The sequence below is a fragment of the Pongo abelii genome, chromosome 20, assembly GCF_028885655.2.
Source record: "Pongo abelii isolate AG06213 chromosome 20, NHGRI_mPonAbe1-v2.0_pri, whole genome shotgun sequence".
Classification (NCBI taxonomy): domain Eukaryota; kingdom Metazoa; phylum Chordata; class Mammalia; order Primates; family Hominidae; genus Pongo; species Pongo abelii.
In genome coordinates, this window is record NC_072005.2 from 16004472 (window position 1) to 16030344 (window position 25873).

At 46.1% G+C, this 25873-nt stretch overlaps 1 protein-coding gene and 1 long non-coding RNA gene across 7 annotated transcripts in view; one reads left to right on the forward strand and one right to left on the reverse strand.

The window, feature by feature from the left end:
• Positions 1-17593, reverse strand: LOC129051895 (uncharacterized). The gene is made up of 3 exons (XR_008516423.2): positions 17106-17593; positions 5864-5924; positions 1-4900 (listed from the first exon to the last, which is right to left on the reverse strand). It is a non-coding gene; the product is annotated as an uncharacterized LOC129051895 (long non-coding RNA).
• Positions 10414-25873, forward strand: part of LOC129051894 (uncharacterized) — a 72097-nt gene continuing 56637 nt past the window's right edge. Inside the window, exons 1-3 of one of the 6 annotated variants that reach the window (XR_008516421.2) lie at positions 10414-10813; positions 17747-18007; positions 18079-18635. Coding sequence is in view for 1 of the 6 variants with exons in the window: in XM_054539866.2 (XP_054395841.2) it covers positions 17864-18469 (606 nt within the window). In the remaining 5 variants the exon portion in view is untranslated. Of the gene's footprint in view, positions 10814-17396; positions 17468-17746; positions 18636-25873 lie in introns of those variants that run through there. The other 5 variants (XR_010138431.1, XR_010138430.1, XR_008516420.2 and 2 more) reach the window with 5 other exon arrangements.

Below are 25873 nucleotides of genomic sequence, written 5' to 3' on the forward strand. Positions count from 1 at the left end.
TGTGGTATAATCATATAATGGCTATTATTCAGCCACAGAAAGGAATAACATCCCAGTCCAGGCCACAGTACAGATGAACGTTGAGAACATGTGCTATGTGAAAGGAGCTAGGCTTTTAATTTTATGGATAATTCCATACAAATGATATCTCTTTAATACACTGATTTCTTTTCTTTGGGATATATACTTAAGCAGTGGCATTTCTGGATCATACAATAGCTCTATGTTTAGTTTTCTGAGAAACCTCCATACTATTATCCATAGTGGTTGTATTAATTTACTTTCCCACCAAAAAATCATGAGGGTTCCCTTTTCTCGGCATCCTCACAAGCATTCCTTATTGCCTGTCTTCTGGTTAAAAGCCATCTTAACTGGGTTGAGACATTATCTTGTAGTGTTGATTTGCATTTCTGTCATGATCAGTGAGGTTGAGCATCTTTTAATATGCCTGTTTGCCATGTGTATGTCTTCTTTTTAGAAACGTTCATTCAGATCTTTGGCCCATTTTAAAATCAGATTATTAATTTTTTTCCTATTGAGTTGTTTGAGCCCCTTATATATCCTAGTTATTAATCCCTTATCAGATGAATAGTTTGCAAGTATTTTCTCCCATTCTGTGATTGTCTCTTCACTTTGTTTATTTTTTATTTACTTTTATTTTATTTTTTATTTTTTATTTTTGAAATGGAGTCTCGCTCTGTCGACCAGGCTGGAGCACAGTGGCTCAATCTTGGCTCATGCAACCTCCACCTCCCGGGTTCCAGCAAGTCTCCTGCCTCAGCCTCCAGAGTAGCTGGGATTATGGGCACATGCCACCATGCCCAGCTAGTTTTCTGTATTTTTAGTAGAAATGGGGTTTCACCATGTTGGCCAGGGTGGTCTCGAACCCCTGACCTCAGGTGATCTGCCCAGCTCGGCCTTCCAGAGTGCTGGGATTACAGGCGTGAGCCACCACGCCCAGCCCACTTTGTTTATTATTTCCTTTGCTGTGCAGGTTTTAACTTGATGTGATCCCATTTACCCATTTTTGCTCTGGTTGCCTATGCTTGTAGTCAAGAAATTTTTGCCCAGGCCAATGTCCTGGAGAGTTTCCCTAATGTTTTATTTTAGTAGTTTCATAGTTTGGGGTCTTAGATTTAAGTCTTTAATCCATTTTGACTTTATTTTTTTATATGGTGAGAGATAGGGGTCTAGTTTCATTCTTCTGTACATGGATATCTGGTTTTCCCGGGACCATTTACTGAAGACAGTGTCATTTCCCCAGTGTATGCTCTCGGCACCTTTGTCTTGGAGGAATTTAGACACACTGGAAGAACCCGCAGAAATAAGATATGGCAGCAGGTATACAAATTAAAGCCTTAAAATTTTTGGAGAGAGTTTTCAAAATTTGGAATGATATAAATACAATGAATAACTTTGAACTTAACCGTTTCTATCTTATCTGTTCCAGGAGCACATAAACAGACTAATCAGGATTATAAAACATGCTCACACTACGTAAGTAGTATGCAAACATTTATGGAGTGACAACTGTGTGCCTGGCACCAAGGTACAAAGATAAATGAAGCTGGAAACCTTCTCCTATGGAGTACACAGTGGCAGGAAAGACACAAATATTAGAGTTAAAATTATGTCACAGTGGCCGGGCACGGTGGCTCACGCCTGTAATCCCAACACTTTGGGAGGCCAAGGTGGATGGATCATGAGGTCAGGAGTTCGAGACCAGCCTGCAACATGGTGAAACCCCGTTTCTACCAAAAATACAAAAATTAGCTGGGCGTGGTGGCGGGCGCCTGTAATTCCAGCTACCCGGGAGGCTGAGGCAGGAGAATCGCTTGAACCCAGGAGGCGGAGGTTGCAGTGAGCCAAGATCACACCACTGCACTCTAGCCTGGGTGACAGAGTGAGACTTCATCTCAAAAAAAAAAAAAAAAATTAAGTCACGGTGTGATCGATGCTGAGCTAGCACGGAGGGGTGGCAGGACCAGGAAAAGTCCATCAAAGTTGGTGATGGGAGTCATAAGGATGAGTAGGCTTCAGCCAGTCAGAAGATCAGAGAAAAGGTGCTACAAGTAGACAGAACAGAGTCTTGAAGATGGCTTCAGAGGGATATGGTGGAACGAGCCTGAATGAAGTCTAGTAAGCTAGGGACATGAGACAAGGAGGGGACAAAGATGGAAGAAGGTCTAGAGAGGTGGCCGAGGACAGCTTAAGGAGCCTTGGAGGGTGGTCGAAGGAGCTGTGGCTTCCTCTTGATGTCTGGCGAGTCACACCAGGGGTTTAAATCCTTGTAATCCCAGCACTTTGGGAGGCCAAGGCAGGAGGATTACTTGAGGCCAGGAGTTCGAGACCAGTCTGGGAAACATAATGAGACCCCCCCCCCATCTCTATCAACAATTATTTACAAATTAAAAATAAATAAATAAATCGTATGAGCGACATGTTCAGCCACCTGAGGGAGGATGGGACAGGGGGAGGTGATGACTGAACAGCTTCAACCAACTCAGAAGAGCCAGTTGTCAACATCTGAAAATTTTTGCAACCTGGTTGTTAAACACAGCTCTGATTAAAAGTAAATTGTATGAAATTACAGTGAAATAAATTAAGGGAATCTAGGACTGAGCTCTGTCTTTTCACTTCTGTCATGATTGAGAGGTTCATCTATGATTCTTAGCATTATTTTCAGCACCTACCAATTGATGACAGGTCTTCTGCAAATACAGATTATAAGGAGATTGATTCTTCTATCTGAAAGTCTCAGAAGTTCTTAGAGACAAATAATTTTCTTAAAGATTAAGCAGGTGAGAAAGTAATGAACTCTAGAAGCTTAAAATTGTAATAACTGCTTAAAATGTATCACTTCTCAATTATTTCATATATATTTTACCATTGTCTGTGCTTTTGAGTTTATGACTGTTGCATGTGTACTGTGGAAATACTCCATATACTGCACATCAGTAGGCTTCAACCTTTTTGGCACCAGGGACCAGTTTCGTGGAAGACAATTTTTCCACGGATTGGGATTGGGGGATGGTTTCAGGATGATTCAGGCACATGACATTTATTGTGCACTTTATTTCTATTATTATTACATTGTAATATATAATGAGGTAATTATACAACTCACCATCATGTAGAATCAGTGGGAGCCCTGAGCTTGTTTTCCTGCAACTGGACTGTCCCATTTGAGGGTGATGGGAAACAGTAATAGATCATCAGGCATGAGATTCTCATAAGGAGCACCCAACCCAGATTCCTTGTGTGCACAGTTCACAATAGGGTTCACACTCCTATAGGAATCTAATGCCAGCGTGCCACCAATGATCCATCTGACAGGAGGTGGAGCTCAAGTGGTAATGCTCACTCCACCCCACCCCTTCCACCACTCTCCTGCTGTGTGGCCCAGATGTAACAGGCCACAGACTGGTACCAGCTGGGGGTCGGGGAACTCCTGTCTTATGGGACACAACAAAACCAGTGCTGAAAAAGAAATATAACCTTGGCGTCTTCTTCAGTTGTGAGACTACTGCGACCGTGTCTGTGGGTGGCTGAGCTGTTATGCAGCTGCCAGGATTGGAGTAACTGAGGTCACTCACACTCATGACCCGGGTTCTGCCACTGCTTCCTCCACCGTCTCACATCACAGTTGCTTGGGATCTCTGTTGACTCTTCGAAAGCATGGGTGGATGTGGATTCACAAAGACATTTTCCAGCAAGAAGGCTCAGAGAGGGGACTTAAACTGGAAAACTTAGGCCTAGAAATGGCCACAAGACTGGCACTGAAACGGTATGCCGGTGCTCAAGGATTAGGATGCCCCCAAGGAGGTATCACTTGGGGAAAACCATTGATGATTATCTCTATGGAATTACAGAAATGCCAAATATATAACCCAAGAAACTTGGTGTGCACTCAATGACAGAGCATGGGAGGGAGACCTCTTACTTCTATCCAGATGTTTGTGATGTATGGGTAGCACCGGGTGCTCCTACCATCAAAAAGAGCTTCAAGACAGGCTTGTTGGGGCCCTGAGTCCTTTCACCTTAGTCTTTCAGCTCTTGCTAAGAAGAATCCCAGCTGAGTGTGGTGGCTCACATCTGTAAACCCAGCACTTTGGGAGGCTAAGGCAGGCGGATCACTTGAGGCCAGGAGTTCGAGACCAGCCTGGCCAACATGGTGAAACACCATCTCTACCATAAATACAAAAAATAGCCGGCCGTGGTGACACGCGCTTGTAATCCCAGCTATTTGGGAGGCTGAGGAAGGAGAATCACTTGAACCTGGGAGGCAGAGGCTGCAGTGAGCTGAGATCGTGCCACTGCACCCCAGCCTGGATGACAAGAGTGACACTTTGCCACACACACACACACACACACACGAAACTGAAATGATTGTAGGCGCTCCCACAGTGCCTACACACATTGGGGTTCTCTCCAGAATGAGATCTTCCATGTATTCGAAATGAACTGGGAGGGTCAAAGGCTTTCCTACCCACCTTGCATTTGTAAGGTCCATCTCCACTATGCATTTTCACGTCTTTGAAGGTTTGGGGGGGAAGTGAATGTTTTCTGAAATTCCTAACATTCACAGAGGTTTTCTCCACTGTGAGGCCTTTCGTGTATTTGAAAGGAGTGGTGAAAATGAAAGGCATTCCCACATGGCTTACATGTATATGCCTTCTGTCTACATTCCTGATATTCACAGGGTTTGCATCCGAGGCGATCTCTGATGTGCCTTTCAGTGGATGAATAGCCCACGCCGACCTCTCCACACACACGGCTTTCAGGTGGCTTTACTCCAGGAGGCGTTTTCTTATTCAGATTGTGACCTGGAATCTGGCTGAAGACTTCTCCACATTGACTACCTTCTTTATTTTCACAGGGTCTCTCTACCATATGATTTCTGTACAAAATAAGTACATTATTAAGTATTTTTTATAAATAATTTATTTGTTATTGATGGGTATTGGATTTATGTGGAGTTTTTTGGAGACAGGGTCTCACTCACTCTGTTGCCAGGCTGGAGTGCAGTGGTGCGATCTCGGCTCACTGCAACCTCCGCCTCCCAGGTTCAAGCGATTCTCTTGCCTCAGCCTCTTAAGTAGCTGGGATTACAGGCACCCACCACCACACCTGGCTAATTTTTGTATTTTTAGTAGATTTGGGGTTTCACCATGTTGGCCAGGCTGGTCTCAAACTCCTGACCTCAAGTTATCCAACTGCCTCAACCTCCTGGATTTATGTTTGTAACATCATCAGTGGAAGCATAGGTAGGATTTCTAACCTGTTTCCATTGTTTGGCCACGAATGGATTGAATGGTCTGCAAAAGTGCCCAACTACAGCTGCTATGAAAATAGAAATATTAACATGGGGTTTCTTCTTTTTTTTTTTAAGACAGGGTCTAGCTCTGTCACCCAGGCTGGAGTGCAATGGCACAATCTTGGCTCACTGCAACCTCTACCTCCCAGGCTCAAGCAATCCTCCCACCTCAGCCTCCCAAGTAAGGGGGACTACAGGTGTGTGCTGGCACACCTAGCTATTTTTTTTTTTTTTTTTTTTTTGGTAGAGAATAGATCTCCTTATGTTGCCCAGGCTGGTCTCAAGCTCCTGACCTCAAGCAATCCACCCGTCTTGGCCTCCCAAAGTGCTGGGATTATAGGTGTGAGCCACTGCACCTAGCCTATATGTGGTTTCATAATAGTGTTTCCATGTAAACTTTTTTTGCAAACATATATATGTCTCATTTAAGTATATATTTATAGAGAAAGTTTTCTAAGAATAAACAGATTGAAACTGGGCTTGTTTTTAGAATTTCCTGACAGTCTACGATTCTCTTGACAGACACTGCTTTCTCTTGAAAATTACCTTAAATTTCTCCCAGGATTTTGGTACAGATCTTCAATGTTCTCATCTTCCCATTTCTTTCCTAAAATGCAGATAGAGAAAAATCATTATGAATTATTACAAAATTATTTTAAAATTATTGAATTCTAGGTTCATGGTACACCGTGACCATGGTACACTGGAGTGCAATGGCACAATCTTGGCTCACTGCCACCTCTACCTCCCAGGCTCAAGCAATCCTCCCACCTCAGCCTCCCAACTTAGGGGGGGCTACAAGTGTGTGCCAGCACACCAGCTAATTTTTTTGCCTATTTATTTATCAAAGTATTTCCTTTCTACATTCCAAATCATTGAGCAGCTCAATTCATGAGTAAGAAAGACTTGTTCTCTAAATGATTAACAAATGTTGTCACCCTTAACTACAGAGGCCAGCATCCTGATGGTTTCCCGCATCACATCTCTGTAGAGTTTCGTCTGGGAAGGACCCAGCAAAGCCCACTCCTCTAGGGTGAAGTTGAAAGCCACATCCTCAAAGGCCGGAGTCCTGAAGCATCCACATGTGTAGAAGAGGATGGTGAGACTGACGGCCCTGGGTATCTGTACTTACCACATAATAAGTTCACGTGATTCCATGTTCTCCAAACATTTCTTCTATGACTTGGTTATCACACCTCTTACTCTGTGTATACTTACTTCCTCTCACATAGCAGTTCCGATGCTAGAATTGAGTTATTTGGTAAAGCAACCATGAAACAGGAATACATCTCTCCTTGGTGGGTCCAGGGAGTAGGATGTACTGCCTGGGTCACCCTAATTTCTCTTCACACAGTGGGTCTGTAGCACCTGTCATAAAAGTCCTACCACCTAGTGTGCAGAAGAGAGTTAACATTAGGAGTCCTGAAACTCCGTATCCTTAGAAATGTTTGTTCACAAAGTTTGATCTTTGATAACATATGGGATATGAAATTTGGATGGGATACTACGAACCCAACAGATAAAAGAGTCATGTAATTTCCTAAAACTGAAACCAATAAGCAAAAACCTCTTTGGAAGCAGTAAAATTTAGGAAAACCTAAATTTTAATTGACGAATTGCTGGAGATAGTGTGGACAAATTTGAGAGTTAAAAATGCCAGGAGGCCCAGACCTAAGGGGTCCCCACTAATTAGTGACATGCACCTCCAGAAATCCTACCAGTTCTTCCAGTGAAGATGAGGGAAAAACTGCTTCCTGCTTTTGGCAGAAGATGTGAAAGATTAGCCATTTTGAAATATGCCCAGGGAATGCTTTTCTTCTTAACATCTCCTGCCTTCAAAAGAAACTATTTCCCAAAGCCTACCAACTGGGATGCTGGCAGAGCTGACCTCCTGAAGCAAGAGAAATACCCAATTCCACCCATTTCAATCTCCCTGCCACAACTAGGGAAGGGTGAGAATGAGAAGTACTTAAGAAAGCTACAACCCAGAAACACAGGATTCCAAAAAATGAGGCCAAACCATAGATCAATGGAATTCTTCCCCACACCCCACACCTTACTGCCACTTCAAGAGGGTTCCTGTATTACAACAGCAGAAAACAAGTGAGACAGCTGCATGCCTTACGCCACATTTACGAAGTCACTACAGGCACACATACAAGCCGAATAACACTGATGAAGTTGGCATATTTCTAGAAGCACACAACTATGACTAAGTCATAAAGAAAGAAAAAATTGAGCCAGGTACGGTGGCTCATGCCTGTAATCCCAGCACTTCGGGAGGCTGAGGCAGGCGGATCAGGAGGTCAGGACATCGAGACTATCCTGGCTAACATGGTGAAACCCCGTCTCTACTAAAAATACAAAAAAATTAGCTGGGCACGGTGGCGGGCACCTGTAGTCCCAGCTACTCGGGAGGCTGAGGCAGGAGAATGGCGTGAACCCTGGAGGCGGAGCTTGCAGTGAGCCAAGATCGCACCACTGCACTCCAGCCTAGGAGACAGAGCGAGACTCCGTATCAAAAAAAAGAAAGAAAAAATTGGAGCAGACCTACAACTAATAAGGAGATTGATGCAGTAATCAAAACCCCTCAACTCACGAAAGCCCAGCACCATATAGTTTCAGTGATGAAACGGACCAAACACTTCAGGAAGATTAACACCAATCCTCCTCAAACTCTTCCAAAAACTTTAGGAGGCAGGAACATATCCTAGCTTATTCCTTGAGGCCCCGAAATTGTGCTGACAATAAAGACAATGATACAATATTTGATTTGCAAACAAATATCCCTTATGATTATTGATGCAACAATCCTCAAATAAATACTCCAAGGTACAGGAATCAAAACAGTGTGGTACTGGCATAAAGACAGAGATATACATCACTAGAACAGATACAGGGGCCAAGAAAGATACCCACATATATATGGCAAAGTGATTTTTGACAAGAATGCCTAGATAATGCAACGGAAAAGGGCTGCTCTATTTAAAAAAATGTTGCTGGGAAAACTGGATAGCCACATGTGAAAAAATAAAGTTGGACCCATAATTTATATACATAGAAAAATGAAATAGAAATGGATTAAAGACTTAAAGGGACCAGCTCAAACCAAACAACTCTTAGAAGAAAGTGTTAAACAAAACTTATGAGAGGCCACTGTTTTGGACTGAGCTCCTGCAGTAGGCCCCAACAGACCAGAACAAACCAAAATGGAGTCACTCAGGCTAATACCACATAATCAAACTGAACCTTTAAGGAAGCAGGCAAATCCTCAAAGGCACCAGTTTTTCCTGAGAGCAGGAGAGTCGCAGCAACCAATTTAAAAAAAAAAAAAAACCCAGCCAACCTGAGCTGGCATAATATGTAATAAGGACGCTTACAATAAAAGTAACCTAATGATTTTTTAAATTGTTCTGTTTTGTTGTTCCTCTTACAAGAATCACCTATTCCATTATACATTTCGCTGCAGCCATAATGGAAGAGTGATTTTCCTTACTTTGCTCAGATTCTCAGCCCCGTAGCCTTCTCAAGGCTAAGCCCTGGAATTCCCTTTGAAATCACCCAAAAGAAAAGAACAAATCTGAGAAACGTATCACACGCCATCTGGGTAAGACAAAATGTAAATTAAAAACGTTATTGGATGATGGGTGGCTCATGCCTGTAATCCGAGCACTTTGGGAGGCCAGCGGGTGGATCATTTGAGGTCAGAAGTTCGAGGCCAGCCTGGCAAACATGGTGAAACACTGTCTCTACTAAAAATACAAAAATTAGCCAGTTGTGGTGGCAGGTGCCTGTAATCCCAGCTACTCGGGAGGCTGAGGCAGGAGAATCACTTGAACCCGGGAGGCGGAGGTTGCAGTGAGCCGAGATGGCACCATTGTACTCCAGGCTGGGCAACAGATCAAGACTCCGTCTCAAAAAAAAAAAAAAATTTAATGGATGAAATATAAGGCTAGACATTTCTTTTCTTTTCTTTTTTTTCTGAAATACACCTCTTTCTTGCCTCCTTGGATATATTCTATCTTGTCTATCAAACTCTACTAACAAAATCCATTTGACATTTAAATTTTTAAAAACTGAGGTTCAGGCCGGCGCAGTGGCTCACACCTGTAATCCCAGCACTTTGGGAGTTTGAGGCAGGAAGATTGCTTGAGCCCAGGAGTTTGAGGTCAGCCTGGGCAATGTAGCGAGACCCTGACTCTATTATAAGTAAGTAAGTAAGTGAAAAAAAAAAATTTCAAGGTGACAAACTGAGGGAGGGGTAGGGTAAACTGGAATAAAGACAAGTCAGACTCAAGTGTCAGGTCAGGTCATCCCATATAACCTCAGACATGCCCCAAACCCTATGCTGCTCACATATATACTCAGTGACCGCCCTCCCAGAAGGCACTGCATTGTGTGCGTTTCAGCTTTTTGCACCACCTCAGTGAGGGTGGTTTTCCTGTCCTTAGCCATAGTTTTCTCCCTTCACTTAGGCTAAGAGGATTCAAAGGACAGAGATCATTCCAGTCTTTTTCCTTCAATAGCAGTGTCTGAGTGGCTGACCAGAGAGGTATTTCCAAGAAGTGAAAACTGGGCTTGGGGTGAGAGAAGCTAAATGTCCTAAGGGGTTTCCTTTTAGATGACAGAGGGAGATACCAGGAGACTCCTCCCTCCCAGGCGGTAGGGGGAGGGGGTGCACCCAGCGGCTCCCCTGAGAGGCCCCACAGGCACATCTCAGGCTGTCCTCTGGGAAGAGATGACCCAGGAGCTGATATTCATGACCCTCCAAGAGACCCGGCAGCTTATGGGCATCTTAGGTCAGCCCCAGGCAGTTCTGAAACCCAGGACCAGGAAAAGATAAGAGGGTGGGCTGAAGTGACATCACCCTGTAACGTTTCCGAAAGGGAACTGTCAGGCCTCTGAGCCGAAGCTCAGCCATTGTAACCCTTGTGACCTGCACATATATGTCCAGATGGCCTGCAGGAGCCAAAAAGTCTGGAGCAGCCGAAAAACCACAAAGAAGTGAAACAGCCAATTCCTGCCTTAACTAATTAACCCACCTTATGACATGCCACCATTATGACTTGTTCCTGCCCTGCCCCGACTGATCAATCGACCCTGTGACATTCTTCTGGACAGTGAGTCCCATCATCTCTCCACCATGCACCTTGTGGACCCCCTCCTCTGCTGACAATAGACAACTACCTTTAACTGAAACTTTCCACTGCCTACCCAAGCCCTATAAAGCTGCTCCTCTCCTATCTCCCTTTGCTGACTCTCTTTTCGGACTCAGCCCACTTGCACCCAAGTGAATTAACAGCCTTGTTGCTCACACAAAGCCTGTTTAGGTGGTCTTCTATATGGACATGCGTGACACTTGGTGCCGAAACCTGGTACAGGGGGACTCCTTCGGGAGCCTGGCCCCCTGTCCTGGCCCTCACTCCGTGAGGAGATCCACCTACGACCTCGGGTCCTCAGACCAGCCCAAGGAACATCTCACCAATTTCAAATCGGGTAAGTGGTCTCTTCACTCTTTTCTCCAGCCTCTCTTGCTACCCTCCAATTTCCCTGTCCAGTCTTTTTCTTCTCTAGTAGAGACAAAGGAGACACATTTTATCCGTGGACCCAAAACTCCGGCGCTAGTCACAGATTCAGGAAGACAGTCTTCCCTTGGTGTCTAATCACTGCGGGGATGCCTGCCTAATTATTCACCCATATTCCACTGGTGTCTGATCACCGTGGGGATGCCTGCCTTGGTCATTCACCCACATTCCCATGGTGACAAGTCATTTGTGGGGACGCCTCTGCTTTGGCTGCTCACCCCCGCCCTTTTCCGTAGCTCTACTTTTCTCTTTAAACTTACCTCCTTCACTTTGGGCAATCTTCCGCCCTCCATTCCTCCCTCTTCCCCCTTAGCCTGTGTACTTAAAAACTTCTCTTAAACTAACACCTGATCTAAAACTCAAACGTCTTATTTTCTTCTGCAATACTGCTTGGCCCCAATATAAACTTGACAATGGTTCCAAATGGCCAGAAAACGGCACTTTTGGGTTCTCCATCCTACAAGACCTAGATAATTTTTGTCAAAAAATGGGCAAATGGTCTGAGGTGCCTTGCGTCCAGACTTTTTTACACTTCGCTCCCTCCCAAGCCTCTGCTCCCAATGCGAGTCATCCCAAATTTTTCTTCTTTCTCTCCCGTCCGTTCCTTCAGTCTCTACCCCAACCTCAGAGTCCTCTGAATCCCCCTTTTCTGTAGACCCCTCTGACCTCTCTCCCCCTCCCCAGGCCACTCCTTGGCAGGCTGAATCAAGTCCCAATTCTTCCTCAGCCTCCGCTCCCCCATCTTATAATTATTCTATCACCTCCCTTCCTCAAACTTGGTCCAGCTTAGTTTCATTCCACGACTAGCTCTCCCCCACCGGCCCAACAATTTCCTCCTAGAGAGGTGGCTGGAGCTGAGGGCATAGTAAAGGTTCATGTACTTTTTCTCTATCAGAACTTTCTCAAATCAGTCAGCGTCTGGGCTCTTTATCATCAGACCCCACTAAATATACACAGGAATTCCAATATTTGACTCAGTCCTACAATTTAATCTGCAGTGACCTAAATGTCATCCTGACCTCTACCCTCTCCCCAGATGAGCAGGAAAGAGTTTATATCCTAGCCCAATCTCACACTAACACCCGCCGGCATCATGAGCCAGACCTCCAAGCAGGCATCAGGGCAGTTCCCTGAGAGGATCCCTGATGGGAATACCAGACAGGCTCCCCAGGTATAGCTAGGCAAGATTACATGGTCTCTTGCCTAGCTGAAGGGCTGAAAAAGGCAGCATACAAAGCTGTTAATTATGACAAGCTTAAAGAAGCCACCCAAGGTAAAGACGAAAATCCAGCCCAGTTCATGGCCCGTTTGGCGGCTACCCTTAGACACTTTACAGCCCTAGACCCTGAAGGGCCAGAAGGCCATCTTATTCTCAATATGCATTTTATCACTCAGTCAGCTCCTGACATTACAAAAAAAGCTTCAGAAATTGGAATCTGGCCCTCAAACCCCACAACAGGAATTGATCAATCTCGCCTTCAAGGAGTTCAACAATAGAGAAGAGGCAGCCAAGCAGCAACGTGTTTCAGAGCTGCAATTGCTTGCCTCTGCTGTAAGACACCCAGCCATGCCTTCGGCACACAAAAACTTCAGAACAACCAAACCGCAGCCTCTGGACACTCCTTTAAAACCACCTCATGGACCTTGCTTCAAGTGCCACAAAACTGGCCACTGGGCCAAGGAATGCCTGCAGCCCGGGATTCCTCCTAAGCCTGTCCCATCTGTGCAGGACCCCACTGGAAATCAGACTGTCCAACTAACATCACAGCCACTTCTAGGGCCCCTGGAGCTCTGCCTCAAAGCTCTCTGGCTGACTTCTTCCCAGATCTCCTCGGCTTAGTGGCTGAAGACTGATGCTGCCCGATCGCCTCAGAAACCCCCTGGACCATCACAGATGCCGAGCTTCAGGTAACTCTTACTGTGAAAGGCAAGTCCATCTGCTTTTTAATCAATACGGGGGCTACCCACTCCACATTACCTTCTTTTCAAGGGCCTGTTTCCTTTGCCCCCATAACTGTTGTGGGTATTGACAGCCAAGCTTCTAAACCCCTTAAAACTCCCCGACTCTGGTGCCAACTTGAACAACATTCTTTTAATCACTCCTTTTTACTTATCCCCATCTGCCCAGTTCCCTTATTAGGCTGAGACATTTTAACCAAATTATCTGCTTCCCTGACTATTCCTGGGCTACAGCCACACCCCATTGCTGTCCTTTTCCCCAATTCAAGGCCTTTTTCACATCCTCCCCTTGTAACTCCCCACCTTAATCCACAAGTATGGGCTACCTCTACTCCTTCTTTGGCAACCGACCATGCACTTCTTACCATTCCATTAAAACCTAATCACCCTTACCCTGCTCAATGCCAGTATCCCATCCCACAGCATGCTTTTAAGGGAACTGAAGCCTGTTATCCCTCACCTGTTACAACATGGCCTTTTGAAGCCTACAAATTCTCCTTACAGCTCCCCTATCCTACCCATCCAGAAACCGGACAAGTCCCACAGGCTAGTTCAAGACCTTCGCCTCATAAATCAGATTGTCCTTCCCATCCATCCTGTTGTGGCAAACCCTATACTCTCCTCTCCTCAATACCCCCTTCCACAACTCATTATTCTGTTATCCACCTCAAAGATGCCTTCTTTACCATCCCCTTGCATCCCTCTTCCCAATCTCTTTTTGCCTTTACTTGGACTGACCCTGACACCCACCAGTCCTAGCAACTCACCTGGAATGTCCTACCCCAAGGTTTCAGGGACAGCCCACACTATTTTGGTCAGGCCCTCTCTCATGACTTACTTTCTTTCTGCCCGTCTGCCTCTCACCTTATTCAATATGTTGAAGACCTTCTTCTTTGCAGCCCTTCTTACCAATCTTCCCAGAAGGACACTATGCTACTTCTTCAACATCTCTACTCAAAGGGGTACCAAGTATCCCCCTCTAAAGCTCAAATTTCCTCCCCTAGTGTTCCATATCTCGACATAGTCCTCCAACAACATACACGCACTCTTCCTGCAGACTGTGTTCAGTTAATCTCCCAAACCCCAATCCCCACCACCAAACAACAACTCCTTTCCTTCTTAGGCATTGTTGAATACTTCCGACTCTGGGTACCAGGTTTTGCCATTCTAATCAAACCACTTTACAAGCTCACTAAAGGTAATTTAGCTGATCCCATAGACCCTAAGTCGTTTCCCCACTTTTCCTTTCATTCTCTCAAAAAGGCCCTAGAAATAGCTCCCACACTAGCACTCCCTGACTTGTCCCAACCTTTTTCCTTACACACAGCTGAAATACAAGGCTGTGCTGCTGGAGTTCTCACACAGGAGCCAGGCCCATGACCTATAGCCTTTCTAGCCAAACAACTTGACCTCACAATTCTAGGCTGGCCCTCATGTCTACATGTGGTGGCAGCCGCCACTTTAACACTTCTAGAGTCCCTCAAAATCACAAGCTATGCTCCACTTACCCTCTAAAGTTCTCACAACCTTCAAGTATTAATATCCTCCTCGCTCCTTTCACACTTATTGTCTGCCCCTCGACATCTTCAGTTCTATTCACTCTTTATTGAAACCCCAATAGTAACTATTGCCCATGGGCCCGATTTCCACCCAGCTTCTCACTTAGCACCCAACACAAGTCCTGGCCAACATGACTGTATCTCCCTAATACACATAGCATCTTCCCCCTCTCCTCATAGTTCTATTTTTCCAATCCCAAACCCAGACCACACTTGGTTTATTCATGGCAGTTCCCCTAAACCCAGTCAAATCTCGCCAGCTAAAGCTGGTTATGCTGTCGTGTCCCATACCTCTATTATTGAGGCTGCTGCACTTCCTCCCTCCACTACTTCCCAACAAGCCAAACTGATTGCTTTAACTTGCGCACTCTCTGTCGCCAAAGGAATGCACATTAAAATTTATATCGACTCCAAATATGCTTTCCACATCATCCACAACCATGCTACCATTTGGACTGAAAGAGGTTTTCTCACCACACAAGGCTCTTCCATTATCAATACCTCTCTAATAAAGGCCCTCCTTAAGGCTGCTCTCTTGCTGGTCAAAGCTGGGGTCATTCATTGTAAAGGACACCAGAAACCAACTGATTTTATTGCTAAAGGAAATGCCTATGCCAACAGGACAGCAAAAGAAATAGCAAATGCCTCCACACCTGCAAATATTCTAGCCCTCACCCCAAAAGGCCAGTACTTTTCTTTCTCCTCTATCACCCCCACCTACTCCTCTTCTAAAAAACCTGCTCTACCAGTCTTTTCCAACTCAGGGCAAGTGGTTCTTAGATCATGGAAAATTCGTTCTTCCTGACTCACAAGCCCAGTCTACTCTCTCTTCCCTTCATGGCCATTTCCATGTAGGATATAAGCCTCTGGCTGGCCTCCTACAGCCCCTCATTTCCTTCCCATCATGGAAATCCATCCTTAAAACCATCACCTCTCAATGCTCTATCTGCCATGCCACCAACCCCCGAGGTTTTCTCAGGCCTCCTCCTTTTCCCACGCATCAGGCTCATGGATTTCCTCCGACACAAGATTGGCAAATTGACTTTATTCATATGCCGTGTGTCTGTAAATTTAAGTATCTCCTGGTTTGGGCCTCTGTCTTCACCAGATGGGTTGAGGCCTTTCCCACTAGCTCTGAAAAGGATGCTACAGTCATTTCTTCCCTTCTGACAGATGTAATTCCCCAATTTGGCCTCCCTACTTCCACAGTTTCTCAGGCTCTTGGTATTCAGAGGAAACTTCATACCCCCTACCGTCCTCAATCTTCAGGAAAGGTAGAACGGACGAACGGTCTTTTAAAAACACACCTCTCCAAGCTCAGCCTCCAACTGAAAAAGGACTGGACAGTACTTTTACCACTTGCCCTCCTCAGAATTAGGGCCTGTCCTTGAGATGCCACAGGGTACAGTCCATTTGAACTTTTATATGGACGCACCTTCTAACTCAGCTGCAATCTTGTTCCAGACAACAGCCCCCTGGGCAACTATCTTCCAGTCCTCTAGCAGGCTAGACAGGAAATTCACCAAGCTGCTAATCTTCTCTTGCCTACTCCAGATTCCCAGCCATATGAAGACACCCTAGCTGGACGATCAGTCCTTGTCAAAAGTCTGACCCCTCAAACTCAACGGCCTCAATGGACCAGACCCTACCCGATCATCTATAGCACACCAACTGCCGTCCATCTGCAGGACCCTCTCCGTTGGGTTCACCGTTCCAGAATAAAGCCGTGCCCATCAGACAGCCAGCTTGATCTCTCCTCTTCCTCCTGGAAGCCACAAGATTAGGCCGAGAGCCGATCAGACAAACAACCTACAACCCTTAAGCTCCTGGCAGTGCCCAGTCAAGGCTATGCTTCCATGCAACACTCCTTCCAAACGGCCATCCCAGCATGCTTCCAAGCAGGCTTCATCCGTTCCTCTGAACCCTAATCTCTTAGCACCTGCAACCTATAAAAAGGATTATATCTAGAGACCCTATCCTCTAAAATTTTTTCCGCACCCAAAACAAAAAATCTCTGGGTCAAAAGTCTACAACGCTTAGGCTGGCAATCACCAGATCCTTGCCCATGGTGTCCTCAAGTCTACTCTTACAGAAATGGACAACGGTACACATATACGGGGCCAGTTCCACATATCTGGCAACCAGACCAGCATCCAGGACAACACAAAGTATGTCGTTGGTTGTTAGAGGGCTTGGGACATTTCACTCTTTACCAGCCTCAGCTTAATCCAGGAGACAAAGATTATTTTCCTTATTATCTCTCCTGCATAGGATCTGCAATCAGAACTATTGAACTTCTCCATTCAGACCTCCACCCACACCTATGGGAAAAGGGTAATATATCATCGGTTTAGCAACAGGGAATACTATTCGTATGACGGAAAATGGGGACAAAAGGCTTTGGTACATAAAACATTATTCCTTCCTTGGCCTAAAAACTCATCGCCACCTACATTAAAGCTAATATGCCTGATTACTGTTTTTAGAGAACTTATTTTATTAGGGCAGTTCCAAACTCAAAAATACGCTAACTGGCACCTTGTTAGCTACATAAAAATGCACCCTAGACTCGAAACTTACTAGACTCATTAAAAAATTTTCTTTAAGGTATCCACGCAGTCCCTGGTCACACTTGAAGCAGTCCAGAGAAATATCAGCCCTACCCCAGTAATCCCCAGAAGGAACTTACACTTTTTTTTTAATGTTTTCCTATAACTTCATATTTTATAAATAAAAAGACAAAAATGTCAGGCCTCTGAGCTGAAGCTTAGCCATTGTAACCCCTGTGACCTGCACATATCCGTCCAGGTGGCCTGCAGGAGCCAAGAAGTCTGGAGCAGCCGAAAAACCACAAAGAAGTGAAACAGCCAGTTCCTGCCTTAACTAATTAACCCATCTTACGACATTCCACCATTATGACTTGTTCCTGCTCTGCCCCAACTGATCAATCAACCCTGTGACATTCTTCTCCTGGACAATGAGTCCCATCATCTCTCCACCATGCACCTTTTGACCCCTTCCTCTGCTGAGGATAACCACCTTTAACTGTAACTTTCCATGCCTACCCAAGCCCTATAAAGCTGCCCCTCTCCTGTCTCTCTTCACTGACTCTCTTTTCGGACTCAGCCCACTTGCACCCAAGTGAATTAACAGCCTTGTTGCTCACACAAAGCCTGATTAGGTGTCTTCTATACGGACACGTGTGACAGGAACCTCAACCCAAAGGCAGTCTGATGAGGTGTCTAAGATAAAAGTAGCGGCACAAAGGCTTTTTTAAACAGAGGCGTTTCATATGGTTTTCCTTTCCTTTCCTTACATGTGAAAAGGTGACAGACAGAAAAGAAATCTTCCTAAAAGAGTCAGCCACTGCTCTGTGGAACAATGATCACTTAAATGCCACGTCGGTTTGAAACGTACAACAAAGGGACTAACAGTTGAGAACCATGTGGATTGCAGTGGAGACGCTGGCGTTAGAGAACGCGCGGAGGGAAACGTTTATTACAAGATTTACCGCCAGCCCAAGGGGGAGCGAGGCTGGGGGACCGGGTAGCGGAGACCTGGCCTCGCACACCTTTTGGAAGACTCAGGTAGAAGCGGGGGCCGCCTGCGGGGGGAAAGGCGGGACTGGGGAGCCCACAGACCATGGCTTCTCCCACAGGAACCCCAGGCCGGAGGCGGGAACCCCCCATGATCCTCCCGTGGCCCCCGCACAATCTGGGGAGACGCGGAGCTGCCCAGAGAGGGATCTGGGGCGACAGTCACTGCGCAGGGACGTGACAGGACTCCCGGAGTCCCAGCTGCCGGCCCAGCCCCACCCTGCGGCCGAGAGGACCGAGGGCCGAGCTGCTCCAGGGGAACTCGGGTCCCAGACCCCGGAGTCGCAGCGGACAGGCCCGGGTCCCGCCACAGCCAGATCCGGCTGGTTCCACCAGCTCCTCCTCAGGTCTCGGGACGTCCGGCCCCGCATACTCAGCATTTCCGGCCTCCGGGTGTCCCGGCGTCCTCCCCTGGGCCTGCTTACGTCACAGAGGGGCGGCGACAGAGATTAGCGGGGGGGGGGGGCCTGCGCGAGCAGCAAACACCCCAAACCCCAAAAAGCAAAGAAATCGCCAGAAACTGAAGCTTCCGTAGCCCTCCACGTCCTCCGGCTACGGCTACACTCCTGATTGGACAGTTAGTACGGCCCCTAGTGCCTCTGATTGGATACCGCTTCAGGTACCGCCCCCTGGGTTAGAATGACAGGAGACACCAGAAGACACTTGGCTGTGTGGAGCCCAAATGGGCGGTTCCTGGCCACTGGGCCTGTGTCTTCCTCGTGTCAGGATGTAAAAAGAAAAGCAGAGGTTCTTCTTCAAAGACTTCCTTCTTCATCTAATTAAGAATAAATAGTATTTGAAATGCTTGTTTTTTGGTGCCGTAAAGAAATAGCACTTGAACATTAATTTATTTAGCAAGACAATTTTTACTTCCTGCAGAAAGGGTACACTCGCCAGCAGTTTTGCCACGAGGGGACACCGAGCAAAGGAGACAGGGTCATTTATAACCTGAGGCGTCCACCCTACTGCTGTGTCCAGTTTCCATTGGCTGGAACGCTACCTCACCTTCTGTATTTGTCCCGATTGGCTAGCAACTTAGAACATTTTGAAAGAGGCAAAGGTGGAGGAGAACAAAGGAAGGGGGAAGTAACTTGTGGAATGCTGAGAAAGGTGAAAACACCTTCAAATAAGGAAGAGGAACAGGCTATGACTTAATGCTTGCTTGGACCAGTATAAGCATGCCAGGGCAAATATTTAGGTTAAATTGTGGGAGCTAAGAACATAAAGTATATTGATTTCTTTATTATGGCTAGCAGATATTTAAGAATGTTAACACAGGTCTTTGAATAAATTTTGCTTTTAAGAGAAGTTACTATTTATTCCTAATTGAATGGGAAGGAAAGTTTTTGAAGAGGAACCTCTACTTTACTTTTTACAAACAATAACTTGTTTTAGAAGCAAAATGTATTTAAAGATGTACTAACATTCTTAAATATTTGCTAGCTGTAATAAAGAAGTCAATGTACTTTATGTTCCTAGCTTTTACATTTTAGTATAAATATTTGCTTTGGCATGCTTATACTAGTCTAACCAAGTATTAGGTCGTAGCTTGTTCTTTATTTGAAGGAGTTTTTACTTTTCTTAGCATTCTACAAGTTACTTCTTTCTTTTGTTTTCTTCTGCTTTTGCCTTTTTAAAAAAGTTCTAAGTTGCTAGCCAATCGGGATAGATACAGAGTGTGAGGTCTTGTTTTAGCTAATGGTAACTGGACACAGCAGTAGGGTAGATGTGTCAAGTTATAAATGACCTTGTCTCTTTTGTTCAGTGTACTCTCGTGGCAAAACTGCTAGCAAGTGTACCTTTTCTGCAGAAAGTAGGAAACTGGCCTTGCTGAAGAAATTAAATTCATGTTCAAGTGCTATTCTTTACAGCGCCCAAGAACAAGCATTTCAAATAAGGACCTCTGGGGATTGGGGGTGGGGGCGGGGTGACATTTGCAAGTGGACACTGGCATTCATCAGTACTCACTGGGCCCTTCCTCTTTCTTCCTCCTGGACTAGGGGAAATTCCACACAGTGTTGTCCATCAAGAAAAATGCCCAGACAAGGCTCAATCATTTTAGGAGATTTATTTGCCAAAGTTAAGGACGTGCACCCCTGACACAGCCTCAGGAAGTTGTGACATGTGCCCAGGGTGGTCGTGGAACAGTTTGGTTTTATATATTTTAGGGAGACATGAGACATCAATCAATATATATAAGAAGTATTTGGTTCTATCCAGAAAGATGGGGACAATTCGAAGCAGGGAAAGGGCTTCCAGATCACGGAGAGACAAGTGGTTGCCTTCTCTTGAGTTTCCAATATGCCTTTCCAAAGGAGGCAGTCAGAATATGCGTCTGTCTCAGTGAGCTGGAGGGATGACTTTGAATAGAATGGAAGGCAGATTTGTCCTGAGCAGTTCCCAGCTTGAATTTTCCCTTTAGCTCAGTGATTTTGGGGTCCCGATGGAGCCAAGGATCCCCTGGCATCAGAGCAGGAGGGGAGGCCAGGCCAGACAAGACTGGAACAGGAGGGAGGACCTTTGGGATGAGGCTGTTGGCAACAAGGGTAAGGCTTTCTCGTACCTATCATTCAATCTATTCCTTTTCATACAAGAAGATAAAGACACAGCAGCAAGAACAATTATTAAATGCATGAAAAAAACAGAGTTGTATGACAACAATATTCCATAAGGGAATCAAAACACAAAAAGGCAAAAAATGAGCTTGTTCAGATAAGCAGGGTGCCACACCCACAGTTCAAAAGGAAAATCGCCTTCAGGAGGTTAAATGTATTCCCAAGCTTGAGAGCCAGGTTCTGCTGAAGTGGAGACCCAGGGTGGACCAGACCAGGGGTGACGAGGCAGGGAAACCTAAGGATTTAACTCCGTCAGCCTACCGTGTTCTCTTGCCCCATTCTCACAGTGTGGAAATGCTTCCCTCCTTCAATGCCTTGGTTTTCACCAACAGAAAATTCTCACAAGGAGTTGTTACAGGAGAGGGGTCCTGATCCAGACCCCAAGAGAGGGTTCTTGGATCTCGCACAAGAAAAAATTCAGGGCGAGTCCCTAAGCTGAAAGCAAGTTTATTTAAAAAGTAGAGGAATAAGGGCTGGGCGTGGTGGCTCATGCCTGTAATCCCAGCACTTAGGGAGGCCGAGGCGGACAGATCACCTGAGGTCAGGAGTTCAAGACCAACCTGACCAACATCTAGTGAAACTCTGTCTCTACTGAAAATACAAAAATTAGCTGGGCATGGTGGTGCACACCTGTAATCCCAGCTACTCGGGAGGCTGAGGCTGGAGATCACTTGAACCCAGGAGGTAGAGGTTTCAGTGAGCCAAGATCGTGCCACCGCACTCCAGCCTGGAGACAGAGCAACACTCTGTCTCAAAAAAAAAAAAGAAAGCAAAAGGATGAAACAATGGCTACTCCATAGGCAGAGCAGCCCAAGAGCTGCTATTGGCTATTTTTATGGTTATTTCTTGATTATATGCTAACCAAGGGGTGGATTATTCATAAGTTTTCTGGGGAAATGGGTGGGCAATTCCCAGAATAAGTGTTCCTCCCCTTTTTAGACCATATAGGGTATCTTCCTGACGTTGCTATGGCATTTGTAATCTGTCATGGGGCTGGTGGGAGTGTCTTTTAGCATGCTAATGCATTATAATTAATGCATAATGAGCAGTGAGGCCACCCAGAGGTCACTTTGGTTACCATCTTGGTTTTAGTGGGTTTTGGCTGGCGGCTTTTTTTTTTTTTTTTTGAGACGGAGTCTCGCTCTGTCACCCAGGCAGGAGTGCAGTGGCACCATCTCAGTTCACTGCAACATCCACCTCCCGGGTTCAAGCGATTCTCCTGCCTCACCCTCCTCAGTAGCTGAGATTACAGGCATGCGCCACCACGCCCAGCTAACTTCTGTATTTTTAGTAGCAATAGGGTTTGGCCATTTTGGCCAGTCTGGTCTCAAACTCCTGACCTCAGGGATCCTACTGCCTCAGCCTCCCAAAGTGCTGGGATTACAGGCGTGAGCCACCGCACCCGGCCAAAACAAGTATAACTAATTTATATATTCTATTACTTGATGTGTTTTTTACCCTCTGGATGCTGCCATCATTTTTCTTTCTTTCTTTCTTTTTTTTTTTTTTTGAGACATAGTCTTGCTCTGTCACCCAGGCTGGAGTGCAGTGGTGTTATCTCGGCTTACTGCAACCTCCGCCTCCCAAGTTCAAGTGATTCTCATGCCTCAGCCTTCCGAGTAGCTGGGATTACAGGCACCCACCACCACGCCCAGTTAATTTTTGTATTTTTAGTAGAGACGGGGTTTCACCATATTGGACAGGCTGGTATTGAACTCCTGACCTCAAGTGATCCACCTGCCTGGGCCTCCCAAAGTGCTGGGATTACAGGGGTGAGACACCGTGCCTGGCCAGAGAAAAGTATTTTGTTGCTGCTTCTGGGTGCCCAGAGAAATGAGACATGGGGCTGGGTTCACAGGAAACAAGGTGAGTTGTGAGACAGGGGATGGGGTGGGGACACTAAGGTCGCAGTTCAGCTGCATCTTGCGGCCCTACCTGGTGGGGGCACTGTGACCCTGGACCAGCAGCTTGGCCTCTCTGGACCTCATTTTCCATTTTGTAAAGTGGGCCTGGATTATTCCAGTAAGAGACACACTATGTGTGAGGATTCTGGCCCAGAGTAGGTGCTTGGTTGGGGTGAACGCCCCTTCGTCTTTCCCCATTTCATTTTTCTCTTGAACTGTGCACATTATTCCTTCATTTGTCCCACAAATATTTGTTGAGCACCTACTATGTACCCAGCAGTGTGTGGCAAATAAGCAAAAAGTCCCTTTGAACCTCAGCCTTGTGGCTCCACTCAGCTTTTCTCCCAGGCAGGACCCTTGAATTTCTGAATCTTTCCCCTGGGCTTCACCCAGGGATGACCAAAAACTATGAGTTCCAGAAGATACATTCCCCAAAAGTGCATCAGCCCTCCCTTTGCACCAGAACCTGTGCTCACAGCTGCAAAGAGGTGTGGATGAGACCCATCCCTCCCTCAAGAAACATCTTCTCCATCTACTTCCCTTCACTGCACCCTGCCCTTGAGTCAGGGACTATGATACGATTTTTCTCATTTATTCAATCTGATCCCAAATACATTTATCTGATCCCAAACACGTGAAATCTGGCAGATGCTCATTTTTTAATTGACAAAGAAAATATGCATACAGGCCAAGGGCAGTGGCTCACACCCATAATCCCAGCACTTTGGGAGGCCCAGGCAGGCAGATCACTTGAGGCCAGGAGTTCGAGATCAGCCTGGGCAACATGGCGAAACCCCATCTCTACTAAAAATACAAAAATTAGCTGGGCATGGTGGTGCACACCTGTAATCCCAGCTACTCAGGAGGCTGAGGAAGGAGAATCACTTGAACCCAGGAAGCGGAGGTTGCAGTGAGCTGAAATCTTGCCACTGCACTCCAGCCTGGGCAACAGAGTGAGATCCCATCTCAAGAAGAAGAAGAAAGAGAAGGAGAAGGAAAAGGAGAAGAATAAGGAGAAGCAGAAGGAGAAGAAGAGGAAGAAGAAGAGGAAGGAAGAAGGAGGAGAAGGAGAAGGACAATAAAGCCAATATGGGCCGGGCACGGTTGCTCACACCTGTAATCCTAGCACTTTGGGAGACTGAGGCGGGTGGAACACTTGAGGCCAGGAGTTCGAGACCAGCCTGGCCAACATGGTGAAACTCCGTCTCCACTGAAAGTAGGAAAATTAGCCCGGCGTGGTGATGTGTGTCTGTAATCTGAGCTACTCAGGAGGCTGAGGCAGGATAATCGCTTGAACTCAGGAGGTGGAGGTTGCAGTGATCTGAGATCATGCCATTGCACTCCAACCTAGGCAATAGAGCAAGACTCCATCTCAAAAAAAAAAAAAGAAAAAAGAAAAAGAAAAAGAAAAGAAGAAGAAGAGGAAGAAAGAAAGACAGACAATATGACAGGGGCCTTGGGCAGCAAGGAGTGGGGACTGGCTCACGGAGCCAAAACAGACAGTCAGGGGTCTGATTTCAAAGGGTCCCAATAGCCCCAAGATTATACTCATCTACACGGGCGATACCGTCTGTCCATGATAAACACAGAAGGACCAGTGGGTTCAAATGAGGTCAATCACACCTGGAAAATGAATTTCAAATAAACTCGGGAATAGCCATTCACATTTCAGAAGGATTTTGCAACTCACAAACTCTCCATAGCATTGGAATGAGAGAGTCATTTGCTTGTTTTCTCAGCAACTATTTATTGAGCACCTATTAGATGCTGGGTGGTGGGACACAATGATGAGTGAGTCCAAAGTGGTCCTGCCTTCTCAGGTGGCCAGTCTAGTGGAAGGAACAAGGGATATGTCTATTAAGTAACTTATATGACATAATGCAGTTAGCATTACAATAGAAGTAGAAGCCTCGGCCCCTCTCAGAGCTCTGGAGACCTTCCCCTCCATCTACTCCGGCAGCATGGGAAGTTCACGGGGGCCACACTTGGCACCAAGTGTTTTCCTTGCTTTGCTTCTGAGGGCCAAGATGCCATGGTGCTTTCTGTAGCATTTAACTGTGTGGAGCTCTGGGACTCTTGTGTCTTGGGGGAAGAAAGGACCACTTTTTTTTTTTTTTTTTTGACAGAATCTTGCTCTGTCTTGCCCAGTCTGGAGTGCAGCGGCATGATCTCGGCTCACTGCAGCCTCCGCCTCCTAGGTGGGAGTGATTCTCCTACCTCAGCCTCTTGAGTAGCTGGGATTACAGGCATCTGCCACCACACCCGACTAATTTTTGTATTTTTAGTAGAGATGGGGTTTCACCATGTTGGCCAGGCTGGTCTCGAATTCCTGACTTCAGATGATCCACCCGCCTCAGCCTCCCAATGTGCTGGGATTACAGGCATGAGCCACTGCGTCCAGCTGAAGGACTACTTCTAATTCCTACCTGTGTCTCTTGCTGCTAATTAAACATCTAAGTTTAGAGGCTAAGGGGGATACTACCTGGGGACCATTCCTCCGGACTAGAGTGAGCCTGTGTTTCTGTCTTCATCTTAGCCCTGAGCTGTGGATCAAACCTCGTCTGCCTGCAGCTCTGTGGTTGATCCTGAGAGACTCCTTCATTTGCACGAATGAAGTGTAGATAAGAGTTGTGTGTCAACTTTTAATGAGCCCTCAAGGGTCATTGAAAAATCCCATGGCTTGTTCACTGATGAAACTTAGAATTGGCTTCCTGGGGATTGTTATGACAATAGAGTTTGGTAGATCGTGCCGGCAGGTGTTCCATTGGGCTGTTTGATGCCACTCAAGGCTCTAGCCAAGTGCATTTCTGATGTGTCCTCCAGGAAGGGTGTCCAGGGGCTTTGACCGATGAGCACGGGGAGTTTTGGAGGAGGGCTGGAGGTGGCGGGTTCAGATGAATTCTACTAATTGCTTGGTATGTGGACCCCATGACATCACTTCAACTGAATTCTCTGGGAGTTTGTTGTCGTTGTTGTTGTTGTTGTTGTTGTTGTTGTTTTGAGATGGAGTCTCACTCTGTCGCCCAGGTTGGAATGCAGTGGCACAATCTCGGTTCACTGCAACCACCACCTCCAGGGTTCAAGTGATTCTTCTGTCTCAGCCTCCTGAGTAGCTGCGATTACAGGCGCCCGCTACCACACTCAGCTAATTTTTGTATTTTTAGTAGAGATGGCGTTTTGCCATGTTGGCCAGGCTGGTCTTAAACTCCTGAACTCAAATGATCCTTCCACCTCGGCCTCCCAAAATGCTGGGATTACAGGCATGAGCCACCGCACTCAGCCATTGTTTTCTTTGTTTCAGCAGAGATCCACTGGCAGTGTGAATTGTTGATTTCTCT